General features: G+C 36.4%; 1 protein-coding gene across 2 annotated transcripts in view; it reads left to right on the top strand.

The window, feature by feature from the left end:
• LIN28B (lin-28 homolog B) overlaps positions 1-18475 on the top strand; it is a gene marked incomplete at both ends in the record, with an annotated part of 126252 nt that overhangs the window by 52708 nt on the left and 55069 nt on the right. Inside the window, 2 exons of one of the 2 annotated variants that reach the window (XM_080700328.1) lie at positions 12385-12569; positions 15126-15197. In XM_080700328.1, the coding sequence (XP_080556454.1) occupies positions 12385-12569; positions 15126-15197 (257 nt within the window). The remainder of the gene's footprint in view (positions 1-12384; positions 12570-15125; positions 15198-18475) is intronic. The other variant, XM_080700329.1, reaches the window with a different exon arrangement.

Raw genomic sequence — 18475 nt, forward strand, 5'->3', positions numbered from 1 at the left:
GGCATAGGCTCTGGTCATTTAGAGATTGACAGCCACATAGCTAAGTCTAAATGATCATTGTTTCTGTCTTTCACTATTAGATGCTAAGCTTTCTAACAGGTCTGAGTCCAGCATAGAGAATAGGTCTTTGTTAGGTCTAATAGGTCTTCATTAGGTATAATAATGATATCCTTTCATATAGAACCATACAATGGTCACGTCTTCAGAGTGTATATCACATCCTATTGGATCATACCAGGATCTCTCAAGATAGTTATGCTTTTTAAAATTAAATTTATTTTTAACAGACACAAACACATAAAATTATACAAATTAATAGGATGCTTTCTGATTTTTTAGTGCATTTGTCTCTGTCTGCCTGCCTGCCTGCCTGTCTATCTGTCTCTCTTTGAGGCACTGGGAATGCCCTTTTTATTTTTTGTTTGGAAACAGGGTCTGGCAAGGTTGCAGAGAGTTTCCCCGTGATGCTGAGACTGTTATTGAACCTGCGATCTTCCTGTATCAGCCTTTCAAGGGATTACAGGCATGTGCCACCATAGCTGGCTAATTTATCATTTCTTTATGGTCAAATCTTTCAAAATGCTTCTAGCTTTCTGAAATTTGCAGTATGCAACTGTTTTCTGTAGGCACCCTGCTGTACCAGACCTTCTTACTCCTACCTGACTCTGATTTGGCACCATTGGCCAAGCTTCTGCCAGCTTTTCTCCCCTGCATTTCTCCAGCCCATGGAAACCACCGTTCTACTCTCAACTTCTTGAAGGTCAATTATTTAGATTCAACATATAAGTGAGATCATATGGTACTTGTCTTTTTGTACTTGGCTTATTTAGCTTAGCATGCTTCCCAGCCCATTCATGTCAGGGTTTCACTCTCTTTCATGGCATTCTTTTGTGTATATGTACTACATTTTCTTTATCCACTCATCAGCTGATGGGCTATTTGTTTCCATTTCCTGGTTATTGTGAACGGTGCTACAGTGAACATGGGAATGCAGATGACTCTTCCACATACTGATTTTATTTCCCTTTCCTACGTACCCAGTAGTAGGATTGCTAAGCATATGGTACTTCCATTTTTAATTTTTTGAGGAACTTCTATGTTTACCACAGTTACTGTATAAAATAATGTTCCCACCAACAGAGTACAAGGATTATCTTTTCTCAACATCCTTGCCAACATTTGGTACTTTTTTTTTGTCTTTTTGAAAATAAACATTCTAACTGGAGTTAGGTAACATCTCATTGTGGTTTTATTTGCATTTTTTTGATTACTAGTGACATTTAGCACTTTTATATATTCTTGGTTACTTGTATGGCCTCTTGAAAAATTTCTTTTTACTTCTATTGCCTATTTTTAAATTGGGTTGTTACTACTACTATTTTTGCTGTGGAGTGTTTGGAGTTTCTTATATTCTGGATGTTAAAACTTTGTCAGATATTATATATCTATATATATCTATATATATATATATATATTTTTTTTTTTTTTTACTTTCATTCTGTAAGTTTTCTCTGCTCTAACGGTTGTTTTCTTTTGCTGTACAGAAGCATTTTAGTTTGATATAAATTTTTCTGGATTTTGCTTTTGTTGCCTAGTCCTCCAAAACTTTGCCATCCCAATATTCTATTCTGTGTTTCATTTAGTAGTTTTATAGCTTCAGGTCTTATATTTCTATCTTTTTTCTATGAGTTAATTTTTATAATTGGTGAGAGATGGGGATCTGTGTTCATTCTTCTGCGTGTGGATATCTAGTTTTCCCAGCAACGTCTGCTTTATTCTTTATTTTACTGGATTGCTTCGGTACCTTTGTCAGAAGTCAGATTACTATATAGGTGTGGATCTACTTTAGGGTTTAGTTTTGTTACTTAATAACATATTCATCAACACATATTACCATACCTGCCCTCATTATTGTAGCTTCTTGTTAAGTAGTTTTAAGTCCTATTTTCAGTTCTTTTGTATACTTTGTCTTTTGTTTCTGTATGAATCCTAGAAGCAACATATTATTTTGTATCAAAAAACTCTGATGGACTGTGGTTGGGATTCTGTTGAATTTATAGATCACACTGGAGACAATGAAAGCCTTTTTTTTTTTTTAACAGCTATTATATCTTCCAATCCATTACATAGCATATCTCCCCATTTACTTAACACTGTTTTGTAGTTTTCACTATAAAGCTCTTTCACATTTTTTATTTAATAACTTTTAGTTATTTTGTGTTTTTTATATAAGGGTATATTTAAATTTTTTTTAAAATTTCTCAGGTGTTTTGCTGCTAGTACATAAAAACACAATAGATTTTTTTATGGTTCTAGGAATTGAACCCAGAGGCATTCTCTCTCTGAGCTACAACCCCAGCCCATTTTTATTTTTATTTGGAAACAGGGTCTTGCTAGGTTACTGGGAGCCTTACTAAGTTGCTAAGGCTGGCTTTGAATCTGCCTCCTAAGTACTGGGATTAAAGGTGTGCTCCAGCCGGGAGTGGTGGTGCATGCTTGTAATCCCAGCACTTCAGAGGCTGAGACAGGAGGATTGTGCAGGTTCAAAGCCAGCTTCAGCTACTTAGTGAGGCTCACAGCATCTTAGTGAGACACTGTTTCCAAATAAAATATAAATATTGGTCTGGAAGTGTAGCCCAGAGGTAGAAAGCCCCTGGGTTCCATGCCCATGACCACCCCCCCCACACACACACAGTGTGCTCCACTATGCCTGGCAAAACACACAAGGTTAGACGTTTACACAGTAACCTTGGATCATCAGACTTGCTGGATTCACTTATTATAATGTCCTAGTGGTTGTCTTGAAGATTCCTTAGGATATTCTGCAGAAATATTCGTGATAATCTGAAAATAAGAGGCAGATTTACTTATTTCTTTCCAGTAGTGCTGTTTTGTAGCATATTTATTATAATGGCTGGGACCTCAGGCATGGTTAAATGTGAGATTCACTGTCTTGTCCCAATCTGGTGAAGATATTATTTCATTATTAGATTTGATTTAGCTTTAGATTTTTCAGAGATGCCATTTAGTTGATTGGAAATGTTTCCTCCTTTTCAGTTTGCTGAGAATTCTTATTGAATTACATTTTATTGTATTCACTTTATTTTTGTTATTCTTTTTCTCCTTGGCAGTTTTGGTGAGTAGAAAAAACAAACTCAGACTCAGTTTTTAATGCCAAGATGTTTGAGGTTTCTCCTCACCAGTAATCTACTCTGAGAAGATACTAGCTGGTCATGCTCTAATTCAGTTCACTTCTGACACTTTCCACCTGGAGATAGCAGCAGATCCCACAAATTGAGTGCTGAGTCCCATAAAACTGCCCTACCTGAGACCTAGGTACAAGGCTGTAGCCATTTGGATAGAATGGCTACAAATTGGGATTTCTTTATACTCCTCGAATTAATTTGCTAGAACAGCTTTTAGATTCCAAGGAAACACTATACTTATATTTACCTTTTTATGGTAAAGAGTATTTTAAAGGATACAAGTAAGTAGCCAGATAAAGACATATACAGGACAAGGTCTGGAAGGTTCCAGAGTTTGGGATCTTCTGTCACTGTGGAGTTGGGGTGCATCGCCCTCGGGCATGTGGATGAGGGTTTCTTTTGTTCTATTTTATTTGCAGGAGTGGGAATTGAACCCAGAGCCTCTCTCATGCTAGGCCAGTGGTGTACCACTGACCTGCACCCCCAACTCCATGGATGAATTCTTATTTACCCTTCTGTAAGCCTCCATGTGCTCAGATGTCTGGAAGCTCTCCACACCTTGCCCTTGGGAAAGGTACAGGCACAGTTGAAACAGGAACAACCATGTGGAAATATGATTGAACAAAGATGGTCTGATCTAAAGGTGATAGACTGAGTGTGGAAACCCAGAAAGGCCTGTCTGCTCAGATTCTTTTTGGCCTTTGGGCAGCATTCTTTCTTTGAGGGTGTGGGCAGGAGTCTTTCTGAAATGGGGATCTTATGATCTACTATCAGGCTAGATCAGAAATTTTCCTAACAGCCAGCAGCTCCAAGTCAGGATAAGATGAGATTATATTTTGAATTTTTATGACCTGCCTTGAGGAAGAGAAATTCTAGTTTCTGTGGCCTTTTTGGGGGGTCCTGAGACCTAAAGTGCTTCAGCCTTATTTTAGTTTCTTAGGCAATAACAAGGGCTATAGGAGTAATTAGCCAGGGCTGTGGATTAAAACCAAAAAATGTATATTATATCACAGTAAGCTTACCTTCAGAGGACTGTCTGTTTCCTCTAAGTTGTTCATCTCATTGGTAGTCATTTCTTCATAATATTCCTTTTTTATTTTTATGAGGCTTGATTGTAATTGATTTACTTTGACTTCTCATTTTAGTAGTTTGTGTTCTTTTCTTTTGTTAGTCTACCTAAGGGCTTATTGATTTTGTTGAAACCACTAACTTTTGACTTATTGCTTAGTTTTTTGTGTTTTCTCCCTTATTTTATTGACTTATGCTCTTGTTATTTTCTTTATTCTACCAACTTTGAGTTTGCTTTCACATTTTTCTTTGTATTTTTTTTATTTCTGTGGTACTGGGCTTTGAATCCAGGGCTTTTGCACATACTAGGCAAGGGCTCTGCCACTGAGCTATATCCCCATCCTTTTTTACTTTTTAGTTTGAGACAGGATCTCATTAAGTTGCTCAGGCTGCCCTCTAACTTGTGATCCTCCTGCCTTAACTTTCTGAGTTTCTAGAATTACAGGTATACACATCCTGCCTTTTTAGCTTTTGAAGGTAAAACCCTGACATTGGTTTGAGGCCTCTCCCTTTTTAAAATATAATTATTTAAATCTGTAAGTTTAGCTGGGCCTGGTGACACACTGCTGTAATCACAGTACTTGTGAGGCTGAGACAGGAGGATTGCAAGTTAGAAGCCAGCCTCAGCAACTTTGTAAGACCGTTTCCAAGTAAAAATAAAATAGGGCTGGGGTATAGCTGGGATGTAGAATGCCCCTGGGTTTGATCCCCAGTGCCACAAAAATAAATTAAAAAGTAATAAAGAAAAAAAATCTGTAAGTTTTTTTTATGGAGAGCTTTAGCTACATCCTACAGGTTTTTGATGTTGTATTTTTCATTATCATTAAGTTAAAAAAGTAATTCCTCAGCAAGCATGGTAGCACACACTTGTGATCCCAGAGCTTGGGAGACTGAGACAGGAGGATTGCACAGGTTCGAAGCCAGACTCAGCTACTTAGTGAGGCTCTCAGCAACTTAGTGAGACCCTGTTTCCAAATAAAATATAAAATAGGTTTGGTATTTAATTCTGCTTTAATCAGAGAATATGCTTTGTAAAATGTTTGCAAAGTGTGTGTGTGTGTGTGTGTGTGTGTGTGTGTGTGTTGTTTGATTTTTTTTTTTTTAATTTGGCATGTTTGTGGTCAAACTGCTTTAGTTTGTAACTAGGAGGATCAGGATTCAAACCCAGGATTCAAATCCAGTGTCAATTCCTGCATGCTTTCCATTTTGCTTTTTCCAGTGCCATTTGAGTCATGTTGCCAGTTTTAGTGCGTCCTTTTCAATTTTGAAACAAAGGCCAGAGGGAAGGATTTAAGGTTTCCTTTAGCACTCAAGGCAAATAGCAAAGTTTCATTATTTTTTTTATTTTATTCTTGTGCAATTTAATAGTTTTGAGTTAAATTGGATTTCATCTGTTTAAGTAAAACTTGCAGTGAACATTGACTTTTACAATGCCATATATATTTTCTGTTTTCTTAAGGGATTTGAATTAAGAAAGAATTAAAATCTTACTCCTCTTTGGTGAATTAGGACATACTAAGAATGCAGGAAGGGAAATTTCAGTGTTGACTAAAAGATAGTTACTTATTTCTATGTCCACTTAGGTAATATTACGTACAGTCATAAATTTTTTTTTTTAGAATTTTTTTTAACAAAAATAGTTGCCTGTATTTTATTACAAAAAGAAAGGGGGGAGGGAAACCTGCCTAGCTATGAGGAACTTGTTCAAAGTTATAGTATACACAGTAGTACCTCCCTCTGTCTCTTTCTCCCTCTTTTTCTGTTCTATAGTCTGGAAGATTTTCTTATTTTTAATTTCAACCCACTGAAGTTTAATAATAATTTTTAACTATCCAAGAGTGATTTTAAATTTTCTAATTTTAAAAATTATTTTTAGCCGGGCGTGGTGGCACATGTTTGTAATCCCAGCATTCGGGAGTCTGAGACCGGAGGATTGCGGTTCGTGGACAGCCTCAGCTACTTAGTGAGGCCCTTTGCAACTCAGTGAGACCCGGTTTCAAAATAAAGAATAAAAAATAGGGCAGGGGGTGTAGCTCAGAGGTCTAATGCCCCTGAGTTCCATCCCCAGACCTGCCCCCCCAAAAATTATTTTTGATGTTGTCTCCAGTATCTCTGGACATACTAGTTAGATGTAATTAGTCGGTGTATGAACTTTTTTCTCTTGTTTATCTTGGCCTTGCATGTTTTGTGATTCTTGGATGACTCTTCAGATATATTGAAAGAGAGATCTGGATAGCTTAAGGTTGAATGAATAAGGAGCTAACTCTTATACGAGTATTCAGAATGAATAAATGTTTGGGTGTAGGTCCCAGTAATTCACCAGTTTCTGATCTTCAGTTCTTCAGAGAAGTTCCTTGTTGGTCTGGAGGCGGTAGTTGGCTGATTTTGTGAATGGAGAGATAGGTATTGGGGTAGGAGGATGAAGTGGGCACCTAGACTCTATGCAAACCTCTTTTTCTTTTTTTCTTTCTTTCTTCTTTTTTTTTTTTTTTTTTTTTTTTTTTGGTGGTACTGGGGTTCCTGGAAGCCCTTCTACCTTCGGGCTAACACTCCCAGACCTATTTTTACATTTTCATTTTGGAAACAGGGTCTCCTAAGCCAGCGTGCGCGGCTGGCTTCAAACCTGCGCGATCCTCCTGTCTCTGCCTCCCAAGCGCGGGGATTACAAGCGTGCGCCACCACGCCCGGCTGCAAACCTCTTTTCAAGTATTTGGACTTTTCCTATTCCACTGGGGATTGAACCGTGGGTCTACCTCTGGGCTACACTCCTAGCCCCTTTTGTTTTTTGTTTTGAAACAGGGTCTCACTAAGTTGCTGAGCGTCTTTCTGTATGGCCAAGGCTGCCCTAGAATCTGCAATCCTGCAGTACTGGGATTACAGACATGTCACATCATGCCAGCTACACTTTTACTTAAGAAGAAATTTTTTAAGTACTAAAAGTAGGAGCTAGAAAATTTTACTTCACAACTTATTTATAAGAGTGCAATCCATCTTTCCCCCAAGAATTGGGCTCATAATTTGTGTGTGTGTGTGTGTGTGTGTGTGTGTGTGTGTGTGTGTGTTGTTGTGTGTGTTTTGTTGTGTGTGTGTGTGTGGTACTGGGGTTCCTGGAAGCCCTTCTACCTCTGGGCTACACTCCTAGACATATTTTTTTTTTTTTTTTGAAACAGGGTCTCAAACCAGCACGGCTGGCTTCAAACCTGCACAATCCTCCTGTCTCTGCCTCCTAAGCACGGGGATTACAAGCATGCATCACCACGCCCGGTGGGCTCATAATTCTTATTTTTACTGATGCCAAATGTAGAATTCTTTTAAGTGCTCTGAGTGATGGCTACTTGCAGGTATTACCGTGAGCCCTTTGAGAAGTAGCATGATATGCGTCACACTCCCTAGCCTTCAATAGAAAATAAGTCCAAAAGATCAAATATGATGTAAGGCAGTACATTGTACACATACATAGAAGATTCAACCAAGTGAAAGAGAAAACCATTTCCAACTTTGGCAGTGGAGGATGATGACATAAAGGACGTTTGAACTATGCCTTGAAGCTTGCATAAGAGTTGTGACAGGCAGCTGTGAGCAGGACGATGTGTCCTGACCAGAATCAGCTGCGGTAAAGAGCTGAAATGATCTTCAGGGAAGTACAAGTCAGCCACTTTTATAAGTAGAGGGATTGTGTGGTTGAGTAGTGGAAAAGGAAATGGGAAATTTTAAGTATAGGAAAGATTATAAAGGACCTTGCCTGCAGTCTGAGAGCAGTATTGCATGTTTGAGAGACAATAGGCTAAGAATTATTCAGAGAGAATATGCAGATATGGAAGATACTGTCAATTAGGGAAGAAATTTGTGCTGAAATACCAATGGAGAAGCTATTACATTTATCCTGGTAGAGCATATTAGGACTCTGAAAGTTGGCAATAACAATCCAATTAAATAAATGGATCGGGCCGGGTATGGTGACACATGCCTGTAATCCCAGTACTTGGAAGGCTGTGATCCGATGTTTAAGGTCAGCCTCACTCAGTAACTTAGCGAAACCTGTTTCAAAATAAAAAAATAAAATAGGGCTGGGGTTATAGCTCAGAGGTAGAACACTCCTGGGTTCAATCCCTAGTACCAAAAAAGAAAAAAGAAAAAGAAGTGTATGGAGCAGATAGAAAAATTAGCTACTTTTAAACAAATCTTTCTCACCTATATTGTAGTTATTTTTGTAAAGTAGCAAAGAGAATATTTTTGTGAAGTGACAAGAGAATATTCTTGTTTATTGTAGTCATTATAGTTTTGTAGGACTTTTTCTTTTTTTTAGTTTTATAGGTTTTTTTTTTTTTTTGAGACATAAATTACCCAGGCTGGCCTTGAACTTGATTCTTGTGCCTCAGTTTCCTGCGTTGTTGGGATTATAGGCAATATTGTTGTTTTGTCAACTATTTGAATCTAAATTGTCTTATATACTAATTTGGGGAAGGAGAGGAGTGTGTATGATGGAATAAAGCATGTATTCTTTCAGAATATCATGACTAATAGCCAGAATTTTGCTTTAATTTTGGAAAAGCATTTCACTTGTAAATGATACCTATAAAATTTTAATAATGAAAGATGAAATAAAGTTAAGTTGAATGTGCACCCATACTCTTGGAACTATGAGGAGACTAATAAGTGATAACATTTTTGTTAAGAGAAACATGTGAACACTCAATAGCTTTAATTAAAAGTGCTGCTGCTTCCATTCTTGTAATTCAGTAGTTGAACTATGTTCCATTGCATCTGACTTAAGAGAAATAATCTATACTTCCTTGAGTGGGAAGGGAGAAAAGGAATGAAAACAAAGGAACTGTTCATAATCAGTGAGAAGAAAACTTAAGGTGAAAAAATGAGAAGATGCTTTAGAATTGTTAAAATAGCTTTAAAATTTTTGCTATTTTATATATTTTTGAAGGTTTTTTTTGTGTGTAGTATTGGGGATTGAATTCAGTGATGCTCTACCACTGAGCTGTATCTCCAGCCTTTAAAAAAAATTTTTTTTGAGACATAAGTTACCCAGGCTGGCCTTGAACTTGATTCTTGTGCCTCAGTTTCCTGAGTTGCTGGGATTATAGGCATGAGCCTCCATACTGACTTGGTATGTTATTTTAATCAGTTGTGATTTCCACCCCCTACATGCCATCAGACGGCAGAAAAGGTGTTGTCAAATTGTAGACTTCAGCATGAAGGATTTCACTGTGTTAGGCAACCTGCACTAGAAATAGGTTAATAACTCTATTTCATGTATCATATTATTTTCACAATGAAATCTCCTTTTGCTTTTAATTTTGAAGTGTATTATTTGTTGCTTGTAGTGATATATAATTACAATAGTTTCTACTTTATCTGAAGGGTCTACATTCAAAGCCCTCCTATAGATGCCTGAAACCAAGAACTAGTATGTGCCCTACCCTGTGTATATACTGTGTTTTTTCCTTACATATACAACTTCAGTGCCTTTCTCATCTTTTCTGAGCACTTACTACACACAGTGGCTGTAACTTTTGCAGGTTAAGGAGTAATAGCAAAACTAGCATGAATTTGTATTTCACACTGTCATGGAGAGATGATTTTGTTTGTTGTCAGTGTAGATCTTAGCAACCTCAGCATATGATTGTTTTTTTCTTTGCTTATCAAGTTAAGAACTTCACTCTTTCACTAAAAAGAAGCATTTTATAGCTTCTGTTTTAAAATAATCTGAATTCCCGACATCACCACTCTTAACCCTTTGGGACCATTAAATAAGAGTTGACTTCAACACAAGAACTGTAGTACTATAAGTTGATGTGATGATCAAGATTGCTACTAAGGTGACTTAGAGGTGAGTAGTATATAAAGAATGAATACTCAGGATGAAGGGGATGGTTCCTGTTCTGGGCAGGATGGAGTGGCATGACCAGAGATTATCATGTTATTCAGAGTAGTGTGCAACTTAAAACCTATGGCTTACGTTTTTTTCTCGAATTTTCCATTTAATAATTTCTGACTGCCATTGACTCTTTAGGCAGCTGAAACCCTGGGAAGGAAAACAGTAGATAAGGGGGACTAAAGTATTTAGCTGCTATGTTTGTTTTCTGTTATTATAACAAAATATTTGTGCAAGCTAATTAAAAACTCACATTTAGCTCACAACTCGGGGGTTCAAAGTCCAAGATCTTATAAGGAAGGGAGAATTGGTTCAACCTCTGGTGAAAACAGAGGCAGTTGGCATCATGGCAAGGGCACATTGGAGAGCAAGAAATCAAATCGCAAAACAGGAAACCACCTTCCATTAACCAACACTGTCATCTTGGAACCAAGCTTCCAGCCTGTGAATCCAAACCATAGCATAAGCCTTTAGAATCATGGATTTGAGAAGGGCAAAGGTTTTCTGGTCCAGTATTTCCCCACATATGCTAGTCACCTGTGCTTGTAAAGAGGGGGCTCTGGGATCAATTAAGGCAGCAAGTTGCTGAGTTAAATACGGGTAAACATGATTTTTATTCTGGTAGCAGTGGGGTAGGAGAGGACATTTCTGAGACCAGTATGCTAAAGTGACTGGCCCCATTTGAGAAACAACATGTCACAAATTTATTTGACCACAGAAGCCTGTGTTCATGGAGTCTTTCTCAGATTCACTGTAACTCAGAACTAAAATTGCTTGAATTTACAACAGAAAATAAATGGTTCATTTAAAGTTATATTGCTGTTTACTTAAAGAGCTGAATTAAAGTTGCCTACCATATTGTGTTTCCTTCCTTTTGCCCCTATAAATTCAGATAAATCTTTACAAACCACATAGTATACTAAATTAGATCTGTACAAGGTATACAAGGGGGTTTGAAGAAAAATAAATAAAACTAATGATGGTATTATTTTTACCATATTTTTGAATCAAATTTACTTTAACATAGTAGGATTGAAAGAGCCAATGAGTATTTGACGTCAAGATTACAAATTTGTAATTGTGGGTTTTTGGGGTTTTTTTTTTTTTGCAAAAGATAAGTTATCTTTGAAATCATAAAATTAGTTTCCTTATGTATTATAAAAAGCTCAGAAAGTGCAGTAAAGTGTATATAGAAGCTTCCTTGCCTTCCCAGAAAAGAACTGGAGAAAATGACTGATTTAATGTCTTGCTGTAGACCCCATCCCCACAGAAATAAACATATGTTTAAAAAAAAAAACATTATATAGACGTTCTTATAGTAGATATACTATTCTTTAAACTTAAAGGTTTTACTCAACAATATTACATGTTTATACTCACATCAATGCATGCAGATCAAAAAAATTTAGTGAGTTGATAATGTTATGTTATTTTGCTCTTTTTTTTAGTTTATTTAATTTCTGAAAGGAAATAGAAATTAGAGTACTCATAATATTTTACCTAACCATGCTGGTGTTGTCTTCTTATTTGAACTTTTTATGAATTTGTCTCTAGTAGAACCATTGAAGTAGAATCACTGGGCCAAAAAATAATATGTAGCCGTGCATGGTAGCCCATGCTTGTAATCCCAGCATTGGGAGGCTGAGACAGGAGGATCGTGGTTCTCAGACAGCCTCAGCTACTTAGTGAGGCCCTTTGTAACTCAGTGAGACCCTGTTTAAAACTAAAGATAAAAAATAGGGCTGGGGATGTAGCTCAGAGGTAGAATGTTCCTGGGTTTCATCCCCAGGACTGGGGAAAAAAAGGATATTTAAATTTTTCACATATTACAAAATTGTCTTTAAAAATTTTATTCTCCCTTTGCATTTGAACACATTAAAATGATGTTATTTCTACTGAACTTAAAAAAATAAAAAGGACTAAGCGTGGTGGTACACACTTGTCATACCAGTACTTGGAAGGCTGAGACCAGGAGCATCACGGCTAGACTTAGCTACTTAGTGAGGCCCTCTGCAATTTTGTAAGACCCTGTTTCAAAAATAAAGAATAAAAAATAGGGCTGAGGATGTAGTTCAGAGGCATTCAGTACTGCCATTAAAGAAGGACTATACATTTGTAATAGGTAACACATTATCTTTCTTTGTTAATCTTAAAATTATAGAGTTATTTGTAAATCAGTGATGAACATGATCTTTTTCTCCCTGTTCCTGCCTCACTTTGTAGAGCAAGCTATTCATGGAAGGATTTAGAAGCCTGAAAGAAGGAGAACCAGTGGAATTCACATTTAAAAAATCTTCCAAAGGCCTTGAATCAATACGGGTAACAGGACCTGGTGGGAGCCCCTGCTTAGGAAGTGAAAGAAGACCCAAAGGGAAGACACTACAAAAAAGAAAACCAAAGGGAGACAGGTAATCATTTTATTTGGCTAATTTATGAGTTTATTATATTTAGAAAAGTTTTCTGAAAATGTCTTTATTTGTGTTATGTTACTGAACTTTATGTAGTTCAGCCAAAAGAAAATGCCACCACCATGTAGTTGAATAGAATATAGCAAGAATATAGCCTATTTTGCAATTTTAATTATCTGCAGAGTATACTGAACTGGTAACTCAGCATAAAGCACTGAATGGTCCTGTGACTACCGTTTTTACCAGTGCTCTAAGACTGCAAATGAGGAACTGAAGTTCATAACACAGAGAGGTAGCCCTCTCTACATCCAAAATTTGCTAACACTCAGCTTTTTTTTTATTTTTATAACACATGTATTACCTTGCCTGTTTTTAAAAGGTAACTCACATATGGGAAATTAAAACTATACATAACTAAAGTAAGAAACATTTATATGAAGTCCTAGCTTTAGGTGGGAATCATAAAATACATGCTATATTGAAACTTGCAAGTTTTCCCCATTTAAGGGTATATCACAGTCATGTCAGTCATTAGCACCTGCACAAATTCTCACTTTATGAATGTACCAAAATTTAATTTAAATGAACAATATTATTTTAATGGATAGTTAAGATATTTTTATATCCAATAAATGTCACTCTATAAATTCTTATGTATACATTTTGTAAAAGTTGTCTGATTACATCCTTAGAGTAATTCTTAGTAGTGACAATACAGGATTTAAAAAATGGCACTTAAAATATGATACCTATTTCTAAACTGCTGTTGAGAATAATTAGGGCAAAAAAAAATCCCTCTAAAAGTGAGACGGCTCACTGAATGTTGTCATTTATTTAATCTTTTCCAATAGCATAGCTTAAGAGATGCACCCCATTATTTTTCTTTGCATCTTTTGATTAGAGATGGAATATAATTTTATCTGTTTCACTTTTTTTGCTTACAAATTAACAAGTTTTTAGTACTTAAATCTTATCTATTGAGTTTTTTTTATTATTATTGCTTTCTCATTTCTGTTAGTATATTTAGGATATGATCCTTTTGTCTCAAATAAAAAATGAAAAGAAATCCAGCTTATAAAATATATTTGACTTTTACAATAGTGGTTTCTAAACATGGCATAGAAGTTTTGAATTTTTATGGAACTGGGGTTGAATCCAGGTGCATTCTACTATTAAATTATACCCCTAGTCCTTACAAATTTTTTTGTGGTACTGAGAATTGTACCAAGCAGCATTGTACCTCAAAGCTACAACCCCAGCCATATTCAATTTTTATTTTGAAATAGGGTCTTACTAAGTTGCTATCCCAAGCCTTGAACCTGTGATTTTCCTGTAGCGGCCTCTCAAGCATTGGGATTGTAGGTATGTAACACTATGCCCAGCTGGAGTTTTGAATTTTTATATAAACAAGCATGGGACTCTTTCCATAATAATAATAACAACGAATTTTAATCACAATCTACCTTAACAAACTATAAGGTGCTGGAGTATCGCTCAGTGATAGACTAGGTGCTTATTGAAATGCCTGAGAAGCCGGGCATGAGAAGCTGGGCATGGTAGCACATGCTTGTAATTCCAGCATTTGGGAGGTTTGAGACAGGAGGATCATGGTTCGGTGGCAGCCTCAGCTACTTAATGAGGCCCTTTGCAACTCAATGAGACTCTGTTTCAAAATAAAGAATAAAAAATAGGGCTGAGGGTGTTGCTCAGAGGTAGAATGCCCCTAGATTTTATCTCCAGTACCGTAATCAATCAATCAGTACATACATACATACATATATGAGGCCCCACTAAAATGTGTTTAGTCCTCAACACCAGATTAAATAAAGAAAAAATATATACTATATCTAATATCCATTTATATTTTTATTGCTCTTGTTAATTTATCTTTTAAATTTAGCTATTTCCATTGTAATGTAATTTGATTTTAAAGACAGTACTATCTATAAGGATTTAGCTTTTCTTTTCTTTCCAAACTGCCAGCTAGTTATCACGATACCACTTACTGCCTACTCCTCATTTTCTCAAAATGACTTGAAAAGCTATCCAGTAAGAGAATAAATTGTTTCCATTCATGCATTTTTGAAAAAAGGGGATCCAGGAAATTGTGTGAATGTTTAATGACTTATTTACCTATTAAAATGGTTTCCTGCTCTCAGAGAGATGCAAAGAAAAATAAAATAAAACAATCCTTTATGTTCTTAGATTATATGTTTAGCATATAGTTGTATATATTTGGTATGATTTTTATTTCGACTCAGGGAGAGTGGTTAAGTGTTAAAGTATAAGACCATTCCTTCATATAATTTTTTTTTCACCCATTTTAAGAACTTTGATTTTGGAGAAAGTGGGAAATCATTGGAGTATTTTATCGATTTGCCTCCTTAAAGTATCATTCTAGCAACTATGATTATAGCATATTTTAGAGAGACAAGGATGGATGCTCATAGACTACTAAGGAGGTTTTTTCTAATGCTATGGGAACGAGATGGTGGTGGTTTGGACTGGGATGATGGCCTTAGAAGTGGTGAGCGAAAATTCCAATATGTTTTGAAGGTGGAGACGGCAGGATTTACTGATGGATCAGAAGTGGACTGTGAGAGAAGAAGAGTCCAGGATGACTCCAAGGTTTGCTTGGCCTGGGGAACAGGAAGGACTGAGGGATCATTCACCAAGATTGGGGAGACTGCAGAAGCAGCAGTGCAACAAAGGAATGGTTTGGGACACATTTATTTAGACATACAGAGTGAATATCTAGGTGGAGATGTAGATTAGACAGATGTATAACATACAGCTATAGGGCTGGAGATTAAAAGCTTGGTAATATTCAGAGAAAATTTGATGTTTGAACCATAATATTGAGTGAGACCACCATTAGATCAAGTAGACATAGAAGAGGGAACTAAATTCTGGGGAATTTTAAACACCGAGAAGGAGAAACAGCAAAGGGTACTGAGGGGGAGAAATAGAACAGTCAAAGGAGAGTTTTATTCTGGAAGTCGAGGAAAGAAAGAATTTCAAGAAGGAGAGATCCTTTCAGTGATGCTGGTCCTGAAAGGATCAAATATGATGACCACTGAAATTTGAACCACTCAGTTACATGAAAGCCAGTGAGGCTGGCAAGAACAGGTTCAGTGGACTTAAGGTAGCAGAAGCCTACATGGGATGTTCTCACAGTTAATGATAGGAAAGGAAGCAAAGACGGCAAGCATGGATTTTTTTAAAAAAAACGTACTTTCCTATAAATGAAAGCTATAACTGAAGTAGAAGCTTTATTGATGAGGAATGGTTTAACAGAAAGATTAAACATGCAGGAGAGGGGAAGATAGTTGGTGCAGTGGTTTTTGTTTTTGTTGTTGTTGTTTTGAATTGGCGAGAAGGGTTGAAACTGAAAGCACAATTGTGAATATAGATGGTCTATTCTTCAAAAGTCCAGGCAAGACAGAGCCTACAGCACAGATGGAGGTTGGTAGGTAGATGTTAGGTGGGAGAGTGAGATTTTTCACCACTTCATACTATATGCTTAGTGGAATTTGAAGCAAGGTCATCAACTGAGAATGATGGTCGAATAGGAGGTTTGGCTAATTGATAAAAGGTATGAACTAGAAGCTGGGCATGGTGGTACTGAAGAGGCTGAGATAGGAGAATCACAGGTTCGTAGCCAGCCTCAGCTACTTAGTGGGGCCCTCCACAACTTGGTGAGAACGTTTCAAAATAAAGAATAAGAAAAATAGGGCTGGGGGTATAGCTCAGAGGTAGAATGCCCTTTGGTTCAATCCCTAATTTCGTAAAAACAAAAAACAAACAACAAACAAAAAAGCCCAACAATGGCATGAAATAGAAAAATAGAAGAGTACACACATTGTAGAAAAGGAAAAGCATTCCAAACAGTGTCAAAGATCCACTTAAGGTGAGTGCATTGAATATTTATTTATTTATTTATTTATTTATTTATTTATTTATTTTTTGTGGTACTGGGGTTCCTGGAAGCCCTTTTACCTCTGGGCTACACTCCCAGACCTATTTTATACTTTTTTATTTGTGGAAACAGGGTCTCTTAAGCCAGTGTGGCTTCGAACCTGCGTGATCCTCCTGTCTCCCCTCCCAAGTGTGGGGATTACAAGCATGCACCACCACGCCCAGCAAGTGCATTGAATTTAAAATAGTATAATTACATTTTCTCAGCCATTGTTGACTTCAGGGTTATATCTCTTAATTCAGCATTAAAATTATTTAACTAAAGTTGGTAGGTAAGCTAAATTTTCCCTGAGAATGACAAAGGGACAGAAGCAAGGGCACTGAAGATGAAGGGATCAACTGTAATGGTGGGTAATAGGAGTGAATACACCAAAAGGGCTGGGAAAGGCTTGTATGGTTTGTAGGCTGCACAGGGAGGGGCCCACGAGTGACTGTGGTTGGGATATTAGAAGGAATGATCTTGCAAGATAGAAGGTGGTGGTAGTCAGAGGTGACTAACTGCTCCAACTGCTGACTTTTTTTGTTGTTGTTTTGTTTTTTTTGTACATTTTATTGTAGTTAAAGCTTTGACACATTTGATATCTAATGATTTACAACTTTCTAATAAGTTTGAGGTGCCCATAATTTTTGTCACTAGGATTAGCAACTCTGGTTTTCTATGTACTTTTTACAAAATGACATCAGGCAACCTACAATAAAATTTTTAGTAAAATTTACAGTAAAATATTCAGTTAAGCATAGAGAACCCTGAAAAGAAACTGAAGCAATAAGAAAACAATATTTGACAGTGTGGTAGCAAGAAAATGGGTCTTTGTTAACTTATGGTTGGAACAGTTACCAAGGCAGGGATTGCTCCTTCAGTGGCTAGGAGATTTCAGAGATCTTACTAACTTTCTTCATTTCTTCTGTGGCTATTAACCATGTCTTAGTAATGAGAATAAAATTGTGCTTTAATTCAGCTTTCATGTTTATTAGTATAATTGTATAAAGTAGCCATATAAAACCTTAAGATAATCTGAATTTTCTAGTTGTTTGCCTATTTTCACATACATTTTACCTTGATTGTGTATTCTATTATATTTCAACAGAATGAGCTCATATATTAATTTATTGTGCTGTTTTTTCTAATACTTTCTATGATTTTTCTTATATACTTCCTTTTTATTATGCAACATTTCATAATACAAGAAAGTAGGAAGAGGGTGTGGTCACCACTCATATATACTGATGTCTTGTTATTTTGTTTGTTTGTTTTTTGTTTGGGTGGTACTGGGGTTCCTGTAAACCCTTCTACCTCTGGGTTGTATACACTCCCAGACCTATTTTATATATATAACCTATATATATAATAATATATAATATATATATATATATTTTTTTTTTTTTTTTTTAATTTGGAAGCAGCGTCTCTTAAGCCAGCGCGGCTGGCTTCAAACTTGCGCAATCCTCCTGTCTCTGCCTCCCAAGTGCGGGGATTACAAACTTGCGCCACCATGCCTGGCTACTGATGTCTTATTTTCATTAATTATAAACGTTTTTGTGGAAGAGTTTTAAAGTATGTTACAGGTGCCTTAGCACTTTTATCTACCATTATCCTTATCAAAATAAATACAGAAGCCAATCCATATCAAAATTTCCCCACTTGACTTCTCTTTTGTGGCTATTTTTTCAAAACAGAATCCTGTTGAAGAACATGCCTTTCAGTTTTTCTTTGCCTTAAGTCTCTTGTAATCTAGAACAGCATTCCCTACATAGACATTAGGAAACAATTTCATAACAATAACTTTTTTAAGAGACTGGCCCAGTTGTCTTGAAGATATCTCATGAACTACATTTATTTCACTGTCTTTAAATGTGTTTCTATTATTCCTGTGTTCCCTGTAAATTATAAGTAATATGCTAAAAGTTTGGGACTTGAATCATTTCAA

The sequence above is a fragment of the Muscardinus avellanarius genome (genome assembly GCF_963383645.1).
Source record: "Muscardinus avellanarius genome assembly, chromosome: 8".
NCBI classification, from domain to species: domain Eukaryota; kingdom Metazoa; phylum Chordata; class Mammalia; order Rodentia; family Gliridae; genus Muscardinus; species Muscardinus avellanarius.